The sequence below is a fragment of the Salvia hispanica genome, chromosome 2 (assembly GCF_023119035.1).
Source record: "Salvia hispanica cultivar TCC Black 2014 chromosome 2, UniMelb_Shisp_WGS_1.0, whole genome shotgun sequence".
NCBI classification, from domain to species: domain Eukaryota; kingdom Viridiplantae; phylum Streptophyta; class Magnoliopsida; order Lamiales; family Lamiaceae; genus Salvia; species Salvia hispanica.
This window is the reverse complement of record NC_062966.1, coordinates 36,251,573-36,263,463: the sequence shown is the minus strand read 5'-3', so window position 1 is coordinate 36,263,463 and position 11,891 is coordinate 36,251,573. Positions and strand designations below refer to the sequence as shown.

The following is an 11,891-nucleotide window of genomic DNA, read 5'->3' as shown; positions in this document are numbered from 1 at the left end:
TTGTTGCGAACAGAGTAACTTTGAATGATCAAGAACGAGAGGATTGATAGAGAAGAGAAGATTGATAGTCTATTTGAGAGAGAACCGAAATCTTATTCAATATCAGTGGAAGTTTACAATTCTAGATTACTCTCAACAAATGAGCCAACTAATCTACTTATACTATCAAGAAGAAAACCAAGTGAAGAGCTTCACTCAGAAACGGTTACAACAACTCAAATGGCTAGTGGCTCAACTAACTTTTGAGCTTCTTGATCCTATGGTGTAATCCCCAACTTTAGCTCCCATACACCCTCACTGCTACGCTCAGCCATACTTCATAACAATCTCCACCTTGGCTGAGATAGCAAAGCTAGAAGTCTATTGCATACAAACTCACAAGTCTGCAGCAGTAATCAAATTTGTCCTTGCTCAGAGGTTTAGTGAGCATATCAGCAGGGTTGTGAGCCGTATCAATCTTGATCACCTTCACCCTTCCGCTCTCCACCTCATCTCTGATAAAATGCAGCCTCACATCTATGTGTTTGCTGCGTTCATGGAACATTTGGTGCCTAGCAAGACACAGTGCACCACTGTTATCACAGTGCACTGCCACACTTTTCTGTTCCACTCCAAACTCAGACACAAGTCCAAGCAGCCACTTGCTCTCTTTCACTGCTGAAGTTAAAGCAATATACTCAGCCTCCGTTGTTGAAAGTGCCACCACATTCTGCAAACTTGACTTCCAACAAATAGCTGATCCAAACAAGGTGAAAATATACCCAGTTTGTGACCTTCTTGTGTCAAGGTTTGCCGCATAGTCAGAGTCACAAAAGCCAACCAGAGGTTCCCCATCAGCTCCACCTTCATCAGTGAACAAAATAGCCAGCTTATCTGCACCTCCTAGATACCTCAAAGTCCACTTCAATGCACTCCAATGCTGTCTCCCAAAACCGGCCATGTATCTGCTTGTTGTGCTTATAGCATGTGCTATATCAGGCCTTGTGCATATCATCATGTACATCAAGCTGCCAACAATGTTGGAGTAAGGAATCAACTCCATTTCTCCCTTCTCCTCATCTGTCTTAGCCTTCTGATCACTTGACAACTTGAAGTGCATTGCCATTGGAGTAGCTACTTTCTTCATGTTCTCAACTCTGAATTTCTTCAAGGTTTTCTGAATATAATCAGTCTGGAACAACCATAGCTTTTTCTTACTCCTATCTCTGACTATATCCATCCCTAAGATCTTTCTTGCATTGCCAAGATCCTTCATCTCAAAATTTGCTTTCAGTTGCATCTTGACCTTTCTGACTTCCTCAACATCTGGACCAGATAACAACATATCATCGACATATAAAAGCAGATACACAGGTGCCTTCTTGTTCTGCTTCTTCACAAAGACACAGCTATCATAAAGAGATCTACAAAATCCCAACTTTGCCAAACTTTCACCAAACTTTATATACCACTGTCTGCTGCTTTGTTTGAGGCCATATATGCTCCTTTTAAGCATGCACACCTTATGTTCTGAGCCATGAACTTCAAACCCCAAAGGCTGAGCCATATATATAGTTTCTTCCAGTTCCCCATTAAGGAAGGCTGTCTTCACATCCAACTGCTCCAGTTCCCAATCTCTCTTGGCTACAACTGCTAGCAACACTCGAATGGAATTATGTTTCACAACTGGAGAATAAACCTCATTAAAGTCTATCCCTTCTTGCTGGTTGAAACCCTTTGCAACAAGCCTAGCCTTAAATCTTATTTTCTGAGATCCAGCTGACTCTATCTTCTTTTTGTACACCCATTTGCACCCAACGATTTTTCTAAATTCAGCTTTCTCCACCAGAACCCAGGTCTTGTTGCTAATTAGTGACTCAAACTCTTCTTTCATGGCTTGTATCCACAGCTCCCTTTCTGGCCCACTTACTGCCTCAGCATAAGAACTAGGCTCAGCAAGCTCTATCTCCTCAGCAACATGTAGAGCATAGTATAGCATCTCATAATCATTGAACCTAGCTGGAACCTTGACATTAGCCCTTCTAGGCCTGTCCCTAGCTATCTGATATTCCTGCGGGGAAGGGCTCTGATGATGCTGCTGAGTCCCATCTGTACCTATCTGATCTCCCTGAATTTCATCATCCTCATCAGAGGCTGACTTTCCATCATCTGGGAAAATATCAGCCAAAGCCTCTGCCTGAGTGTGACCAGAATCTGCAGCTTCCACACCAGCCTTTTTCTTTAATAATGGCATGTTGTCTTCAATAAAAACAACATCTCTGCTGATAAGTATCTTATTGTTTCCAGGCTCAATGCACCATAGCCTATATCCTTTTACTCCTTTCTGATACCCAATCATAACACACTGCAGTGCTCTTGCATTCAACTTTCCCTGCTTCAAGTGTGCAAAAGCCTTGCATCCAAAAGGCTTCAATCTAGAATAGTCTGGTTTAGTTCCATACCATCTCTCATCCGGTATTGAACCTCCAATCCCAGAAGAAGGACATTTGTTGATTAAGTAGGCTGCTGTGGATACTGCCTCTGCCCAAAAATGCTTGCCAGCTCCAGAAGATGACAGAAGACACCTTACTCTTTCTAACAATGTGCGGTTCATTCTTTCTGCAACCCCATTTTGTTGTGGGTTTGCAGGGACTGTCCTATGCCTCCTTATCCCTTTTTCTAGGCAGAAGGCATCAAAATCTTTAGACAAATACTCTAAGCCATTGTCTGTTCTAAGCACCTTAGGAGCAATTCCCTTTTCATTCTCCATTTCTTTGCACCAAGTTTTAAAAGTGGTGAATGCTTCAGATTTTTCTTTCAAGATATATACCCAGACTTTCCTAGAGAAATCATCTATTATGGACATATAGTACTTCCCTCCACCTAGACTCTTAACTTGAGATGGGCCCCATAAATCTGAATGTATGTAATCAAGAGGTGATGTTGAAGTATGATTACCTGCTGGAAATGACAGTTTCTTGGCCTTTCCAAGCAAGCAGTCCTCACATTTCTCCATTCTTGCTGTGCTTCCTACTTCAATCACCTTCTTGCTGATCATGGCCTTAAGAGTACCCTCAGCAGGATGCCCAAGCCTCTGGTGCCAGCTGCTCAAATCATTTTTGACAACAGAGTGAGACTCTCCAGTAATGACAGTAGCCTGCAGATAATACAAGCTACCTGCCCTTTTGGCTACCATCTTGACATCTTGCCCTTTACATACTTTCATCTCTCCATTTTCAGAGACAAAACAATAGCCCTTTCTTTCAAGAGTCCCAAGAGACACAAGGTTTCTCTTGACTTCAGGGATGAACCTCACCTCAGACAGAATTATCAGAGAACCATCATTCATTCTGAGCTTTATACTTCCTACTCCTCTGATGCTGCAAGTGTTCTCATTCCCTAGCAGTACTGATCCACTGCACTCAGCCAAATCTTGAAACCATTCTAAGTGTGGGCACATATGGAAGGAGCATCCAGAATCCATGATCCAAGAATTCTTCTCAATTCTGTCTACCACATTCATCACTTCAGCAGCTTCATCTCCATCACTGCTGATTACATTGGTATGGGATTGACTTTCTGAGGCCTGCTTCTTCTTCCAAGCATAGCAGTCCTTCTTTAGATGCCCAGGCTTCTTGCACCAGTGGCAAGAACGAGTCTCTTTAGCTCCAGAATTCTCAACCTTGGCCTCCTCAACTTTCTTCTTGAATTTTTTCTTGTTGAATTTCTTGATGTTGAGAGACTCAGGGTGAGAATCATTAACCTTCGAAGCTCCCTTCTGCAACTCCTTGGCCATGAGTGCAGCATGAACTTCATTTAGTGTAATAGCCTTATCCCTTCCATAGAGAATGGCATCTCTTAACTGATCATATGAACTTGGTAAAGCATTGAGTACCAAGATTGCCTTGTCTTCATCACTGATCTTGACATCAACAGCCTCAAGATCATCAATAGACTTACTAAAATCTTCCAACTGTTCGACAATAGACTTATCATCAGAAAAACTATATGAATAGAGCCTCCTTTTCATATAGAGGCGATTGGCTAGAGACTTGGCCAAATACACTTCATCAAGCTTCTTCAAGATTCCAGATGCGGTTGTTTCCCCTTGAACTTCGCGCAATACCTTATCCCCAAGGCATAGAATCACCGCGCTATGAGCCCTTAACTGCATCTCATCGAGCTTTGCTTGAGCCTTCTCATCTAAGGCCGGTGTCTTCCCTTTCTCCTCTGAATCCGCAGAAGTCAGAACCGCTGCCAAGCCTTGCTGAACCAAAACCGCCCTCATCTTCATCTTCCACAAGCCATAATCGTTCTTCCCAGTGAACTTTTCTGCCTCGAGCCTTGCTGCCATGGCTGCGACGTTGATCAATCAAGCTTCCCACAGACGGCGCCAATTGTTGCGAACAGAGTAACTTTGAATGATCAAGAACGAGAGGATTGATAGAGAAGAGAAGATTGATAGTCTATTTGAGAGAGAACCGAAATCTTATTCAATATCAGTGGAAGTTTACAATTCTAGATTACTCTCAACAAATGAGCCAACTAATCTACTTATACTATCAAGAAGAAAACCAAGTGAAGAGCTTCACTCAGAAACGGTTACAACAACTCAAATGGCTAGTGGCTCAACTAACTTTTGAGCTTCTTGATCCTATGGTGTAATCCCCAACTTTAGCTCCCATACACCCTCACTGCTACGCTCAGCCATACTTCATAACATCACCGCTGCGGATGCTCTTAAAACTAATACATGCAAGTGAGACTTCCCCCTATTCCAGTAACTTTTTTCCACCAATTTTTCTTAACATTTCTTAAAACCCTGCCACTATGAATGAGACTTCTAATGGTGGACGGACGGAGTACTATAATAATAAATGACACGAATTCACGAAACCACAAATAGAAATGACACGAAAATCCAATTCAGTTAATTTGACATTTCAATGAGTATATATTTGGGCTATGGGCGATCGTTGATTTTGGTGCACTAATATTTGAATGATGACACTCACGCACTTATTTAACTATATCGATCACTGATTAAATTAATAAATCAATAGACATATAAATGAAATAAAAGTATATATAGTTGGATAGTTACCTCATGATATGTCCCACAATGTTAGGCTTAGATTAGATATCACGAAAACTGTATGCTTCTTTTGTCACCGTTTCCCATACCAAGAAATGAGCAAATTATTAGTGGATTGTAAACAAAGCAAGCTTTGCAACTTGCATGTACTCCTTGCTCGTCGGTTTGTACCTTTCTTCCCACTATTAACCTTAGCAAAATAGTGCCCACTATTAACCTAATAGTTTTGGCCTTTTGGGAGAACTAAAAAATCCTTTTTTTTAGGCAACAAAGGAATGATATTTTGTTTTTTGAAAAAATACAATGTAAAAAATTGGCTAAATTGCTGGTGGTGCATGCTATAACTTATAACTATGAGATCGATTAGTATTATGAAATTCACTGATATAATACTAAAATGTTATGTTTTTCATTACGACTTTGAATTTTTTGACGAAATCAGGCGAGAAGTTTGATTGATTTATTTTTTGTACTATAACATTTTCCATTGATTGTTGCCATTGCAACTCTGGTTTGTTTATCAAAAAGTCTGTGATGTAGAAGATCGAATTTTAAAAAATAGGGTGTAGTACTTTTTAAAATACTAAAAAATAAAAGTATATTAGTATAAAGTTGTGCTCTTCGTTTAGAAACAGGAATTTGGGCCTCCTCTGGCTTATTGGATCTATTCCACGATATTTGGGCTTCAAAAGTCTAGCCCAACTACATTATCTTGGACTAATATAGCATTCCTATATAACAAATGTTCAAATTTCTAATTTGAATAATGAATAAATCCACAAGAAAAACGACCAGTCGATAAGAAAGAAACATTCATTTAATTATTAAAAAAAAAGATAAGAAAGAAACATAATAAATCACCACTTACAGACAAAAACTCGAATGACTCCTTTCATATGCAGTACTACTGGTTTTCAATTTTCAAATATTATACTAATATGCAATTTCAAATTTTGAAAACCCTTATTTCATACACATTCATTTTTTTATACTTGTTCGAATAATTTCAAAAAATTTATATATAAAATCTGAATGAAGATATGTTAGACAACAAACGTCAAACTACTAGTGGGCACGAAAATAAAAGCATATAACCCATGTAGAAAATGAACACCGGAAAAAATAAGTAGGAATATTTGCTCGTGTGTGTGTGTGTGTGTGTGTGTTTTAGAGAGAGAGAGAGAGAGGGAATTGGAAACCACTATCTCTGAGTGGTTTTTGTCATATCCCATTGGCTGGAGGCCAGCAGTTGGACTCTTTCAGCTGTGAAAGAATTCCAGTGGCAGAAAAGTTTCTAATTATATTCAAGCACTTGGTTCCATTTGACTCCATCTTATTCCATTTATAGCTCACTTCTTTTCAAATCTCATAATAATAATTTTGGAGTAACTATATTTATTGCTTCAATCTTGATATAAAAGGATAGAAAAAGAACAACCTTGATATCCATGCATAGTGTTACCCTACACATCATAAGTTTTTTACCCTACACATACACATAGTACTAATGTTAACCCTCAAACTTGTATGAGCCAGAATTTTAACGCTAGGGACTTGAGGAAAAAAAAAATCAAAATTGAACCTAATAGTTGAAACAGTTACATAATAGTTTCATTGCTAACATAACAGTAGTACATTCATAACATAACAAATAGTACCGGCTCGAGAGTAGACAGTCGAATCGGCCCGTATACACAATTATTCGAGCTCAAATGGAGGTGTACCGGAGTTAAATAGTGTGAAGAGAGGGTGTGTTGCATTTATAAGGAATGATTACCTTAGAAGGAGGGAATGTTAGGACAATGGAATAGTAAATGGTGGGGGATGGGGATAGGTTGAAACAATGAAACCCATCACATGCAATGAAAGTAGAAGGGGGTTGATGACAAGGGTTATTTAGTTTAGGTCGACATCAACTTTTTGGGACAACCAATATTGACGAAGCTCATTACCTATCAATACAAAACTCAATCACACACATGTACACTTCCTATTTTTATAAGCGTCACCACTTCTTCCTCTTCCCAAATACTGTTAGATTAGATGCGTTGCCACTTCAACATCATTCACCACTCATTCACCACTCATGCACATGCTCTCTCTCTCTCTCTCTCCTTTTCCTTGCTTCATGAATTAATTAAACCTTTTGAATTACTAAATTGAACACCCTCCATGTATCCTAAAATGTGCATATTCTTCTTCAAGTACTTTGCTTTAATGATTTTTCAATTTGCTCGGCACACACCCATTTAATACTTAATGTCTATAATTAGTAATCTCTTTCTTTCTAAAATTAGTAGAGATCTTTTTGATGATTTCATTTTTTCGTGTATCCTACTCCCAAGTTAATTAGGAGTACTATTTAACAAGTACTAATACCTAGAAGCCGGTCGTATTATCCACTTTAAATAGGACAATTAATCACTAAATCTATTACTGGATTATGAACTTATTTAAAGAATAATTCACAACTAAATTTATTCTTATAGTTAATTAAGAGATAGCAAAATAAAAAGAGTATCTATTTGTTTTTATCATTTGCCTTATTATTGGACGATGCAAAATTTAATACTACTACTATAAAATTGATAACAAGATAGTACTAGTATTGGGGTTGGCAAATTTCGACACGACACAATACTCCGACATGAATCCGCACAAAATTATTGAGTTTAGGTCAAGCCTTATTGAGTTCGTGTCCTTATCGGGTTGACCCATTAAAAATCTGATAATTTCGGGTTGGATACGGATAACCCATTGAGATAATAATATTATTTTTATTATTATTTTAAAAAATATATATATTACTTTCATTTATTTTAATTCTTGTAAATTCAGGTCTAAATGGTATAAAAATGGATTTCAATGGTGTAAATTAGGTTGAAAAATCAGGTTTAATCGTGTGATATCAGGTTCATGTCGTTATCGTGTCGGGTCAACCCATATTATATCGTGTCGTTAACAGGTTCGTGTTGGGTGTGGGTCGTGTTCAGATTTGAAGATAGCAGGTCGAGTTCGTGTTCGAGTTAGGCCTTATTGGGTTGTGTTGTTATCAGGTTAGCCCGATAACGACCCAATCCGCACAATTTGCTAGTCCTAACTATGATTGAAAAATTAAGAAAGATGAAAGTAGATTGATTTTTGTGGGATGCATTGACACAAATAAACCAACCAACCGTCCCAAAAACCTCAATAGTAGTAAAAAACTAAAAACTCATCTAAAACAAAATTAAATTACCAAAAAAAACACAGTAAAAACACATTGTTTTGGAAACCAAATAGAGGTGCAAAATTTGTCGAATTCTACGTGAATTGATTGGCTCTCTTAAAAAAACAATGCCCACAGGCTGAGCTCCAAAACCTACGCCCATGGCTTCTTCCCTCCATAACCTCCTCTCCGAAGACGGCTTCCCCCCTCGCAAACCCCCCAAAAAACCCAACCACATTCCCGACTCCGCCCCCATCACCCTCCCCATCTACATATGCCACGATCGCCGCAGCTTCGACTCCTCCTCCTCCCACCGCCCCCGCTCCGATGCCAACTCCATCTCCGACCCCGCCGTCGACGCCGCCGCCACCAAGGCCATGATCGCCATCCTCACCGGCTACATCGCCCAGTTCTCCCGCTCCACCGCCTTCCGCGCTAATATCCGCGACAAATCCACCAAAATCCTCAAAAAATCTGCGGCGGCTGCGGCGGAGGATGAGGAGAGCCGCGAGGCTCTCAAGCTCGCGGAGATTGGAATCGAGAGCGTCGAGAGACTAGCCGACGGAAACAGAGAGAAGAAACTGGACTTGGAGGCGCTGCAGCGGTGCATCAAAATCCTCGACCGCGCCGCCGCCGCCTCGGGCCGGAAAACGAGCTCGCGCGTGGCGGCATGCGCGCGCCTCTACCTCTCCATCACCTACAAAATCGCGAGAAACGACAAGATTGCGGCGCGGAATCTGCTGCAGGTCTTCTGCGACGCGCCGGCGCTTGCCCGCACGCGCCTCCTGCCGGAGCTGTGGGAGCACTTCTTCCTGCCGCATCTCCTCCACCTCAAGATATGGTACACCACCGAGCTGGAGAATCTCGCCGGATTAATCAACGGCGCGGAGAAGGAGAAGAGAATTAAAAGCTTGAATCATCTCTACCGCGAGAAAATGGATTCCGGCACCGTCGAATTCGCTTTGTATTACACAGAGTGGCTCAAAACCGGAGCTCGAGCCCCTTCCGTCCCCGCGGTTTCGCTGCCTTCGAAGCCGATGTCGAAATCGAGAAGGAAATCGTCGGAGTCTACGAGCTCTTATCACTCCTCCAGCAGCAAACTGCTGTGAGTTTTGAGTTTTTTTTTTCTGCCATTTTTTTTTTCATTTATTATTTTTTTTGTTAGAAAAAAAATTAGTTTACAAATTTTTTTAATATAGATATCAAGCAGTTTTTGGTGCTAATGTGAAGCGGCAATCAATGGATTTTGATTCGAGAAATGTATGGGATTTTGTGGGAGAGGATGTCAAGCATTGCAATTATATCCATGTAAGTAGCAAATCCTAATCAATCAATTTTGATTCAATTTTTAGTTATAACCGTTATTCAATTCCACCAGAAAAAAGCAGTTTCTCACAGAAGATCATCTAGTTTAAAGGATGAAATGCAGAAGGCAGAGTTATTATTACCAGACACCAACAAATCAGATTACTTCAGATTCCTAGGGTGTAAGTCTGAGCCAGCAGAGTGTTTCGTATCGAAAATCGAGAAAATCAGCGTCGATGATGACGTCAGCGACGTCCCGTCGCGGTCGAGCGACGTGGCGGGGGCCATCGCGGCGGTCTGCTCGTCCGAGAGCCTGGCCGACTGCGAGGCCGCGGTGCGCGCCCTGAGCAAGGCCTGGCTGGCTGCTCAGGGCGACGCCCGCCTGCAGCTCGAGGCATCGCTGTCTCGAGCTGCTGTGATACAGGGGATGCTGGAGGTGTTGTATGTGTCGGACGATGATGAGATACTGGAGCTGGCCGTGTCGATTCTGGCGGGGCTCGCGGCCTTGAGCGAGGCCAACCGGCGCTGCGTCCTGGCCTCGGATTCGCAGCTCTCCGTGGGGTTGAGGATGCTGAGGAGCAGCAGCCTCTTCCTGAAGGCTGCGGCTCTGCTCTACCTAGTGAGGCCGAGGGCGAAGCAGATGGTGTCGATGGAGTGGGTCCCGTTGGTGCTCCGGGTGCTGGAGTTCGGGGATCAGCTGCAGATACTCTTCTCCGTGAGGTGTAGCCCTCACGAGGCGGCGTATTACTTCCTCAACGAGCTCTTGACCGGGTTCGATGAGGACAGGAATTTCGAGAATGCGAAGCAGGTGATTTCTCTCGGGGGGTTGGGGTTGGTGGCGAGGAGGATGGACGAGGGGGACGTGTCTGAGAAGAGGCGCGCCGCGTCTCTTCTTCGCCTCTGCATACGGGCGGATGGGAGCTGCCGGCATTTTTTGGTGAAGAATGTGAAGGAGGCCATTTTGGCACTATTAGTGCTTGAGAAGAATCAAGAGAATCATGCTCTTGCTTTGCTTTTTGAGTTGCTTTGTATTAGCAGGTTCTGATTTTACTATACTGCTACCATTGATTGATCTTTACATGATTAGTAGTTTTGTTCATTTTTGTTTTGTTTTGTTTTGTTTAAGGTTAAACAAGAGGATTGAGTTTCTGTCTGGGCTAAGGGAGGGGTGGGAGTGCTTGAACACACTCCACATTCTGCTGCTGCGCCTCCACAAGGCGCGGCCAGAAGAGAGGCCACTCGTTGCTGTCGTGCTGCTTGAGCTGGACCTTCTGGTCTGAAGCTGAACGCTTTCTCCAATTATGTTTACTAGATGTGGCGCTGACACGCTTCTCCTTTGCTGCTAGGGCGACGCCTCTGGGGGCAGCGTCTACAGAGACGAGGCAGTGGACGCGATCATTTCAGCGCTGGACTGCTCCGTGTTTGAAGAAAGAGTCCAGCAGCAAGCAGCCAGAGCCCTCTTGGTCCTCGGAGGCCACTTCTCCTACACCGGGGAGGAGGAAATCGAGCAATGGCTCCTGAGAAGAGCGGAAATCAGAGACATCTGCGTCGGCCTAATGGTAACGATACGAGCAGTTTATACATTCTCACCACCTCGATCACTTTTGTAATGTGCTTGTCGTGTTTCAGAAGGAAGACGAGAAGATGAGAGAAGACTGGCAGGGGAAAGCAGCGTTAGCGCTCCTCACAAGCGGAAACACAAGGCTTCTCACTGCCTTATCCGAGTCCATTGCAAACAGCATCCCAAGTCTAGCTCGGGCTTGCCTCGTTACCATCTGCTGGATCAGCAGTCATCTCCCTTCGATCGGGGACAGGGATCTCCGCCTTGCAGCATGCTCGATTTTCACCCCACGATTGATGGAATGCTTGATAGATAACAGCAACAACCTTGAGGAAAAGATTTTAGCCTCATTTTCATTGTACAGTCTTACAAATGGTACAGGTAAGAAAATGTGGCAAATTTTTGATTCACCTTTAGCATTATGCATCACTTATTACACATCGTGACTTAATATTTTCGCAACGAAACTTGTGCCAGATTATTTTTCGCAGCAGCCCAGAACCGAGAACGAGGTTATGAACTGCTTGCAGAAGCTGTCTCGAGCGACATGGACAGCAAAGGAGCTAGTTTCTCTCATCAAGAACAGTTCATCATCTGTAAGGTTTCTCTCTGTCTAAATCTTGTCTTAAAATGTGAGTGTAATTAGCCATTTTGTGTTCTTGTATATAATGATCTTTGTAGTAGAGTATTTGCTAGGCTTTCTTGATTCATTTGTGCAAAAATAATGCTCTGTTTTGGACTCT

General features: G+C 42.2%; 1 protein-coding gene across 1 annotated transcript; it reads left to right on the top strand.

Moving 5' to 3' along the window:
* Nucleotides 1–8,398: 8,398 nt before the first annotated feature.
* Nucleotides 8,399–11,854, top strand: LOC125203483 (putative E3 ubiquitin-protein ligase LIN). The gene is made up of 7 exons (XM_048101834.1): nucleotides 8,399–9,387; nucleotides 9,482–9,590; nucleotides 9,661–10,625; nucleotides 10,714–10,861; nucleotides 10,934–11,146; nucleotides 11,217–11,529; nucleotides 11,626–11,854. The coding sequence occupies exons 1-7, from the start codon at nucleotides 8,444–8,446 to the stop codon at nucleotides 11,763–11,765; spliced, it is 2,832 nt and encodes a 943-aa protein (XP_047957791.1). The 5' UTR covers nucleotides 8,399–8,443; the 3' UTR covers nucleotides 11,766–11,854.
* Nucleotides 11,855–11,891: the final 37 nt, after the last annotated feature.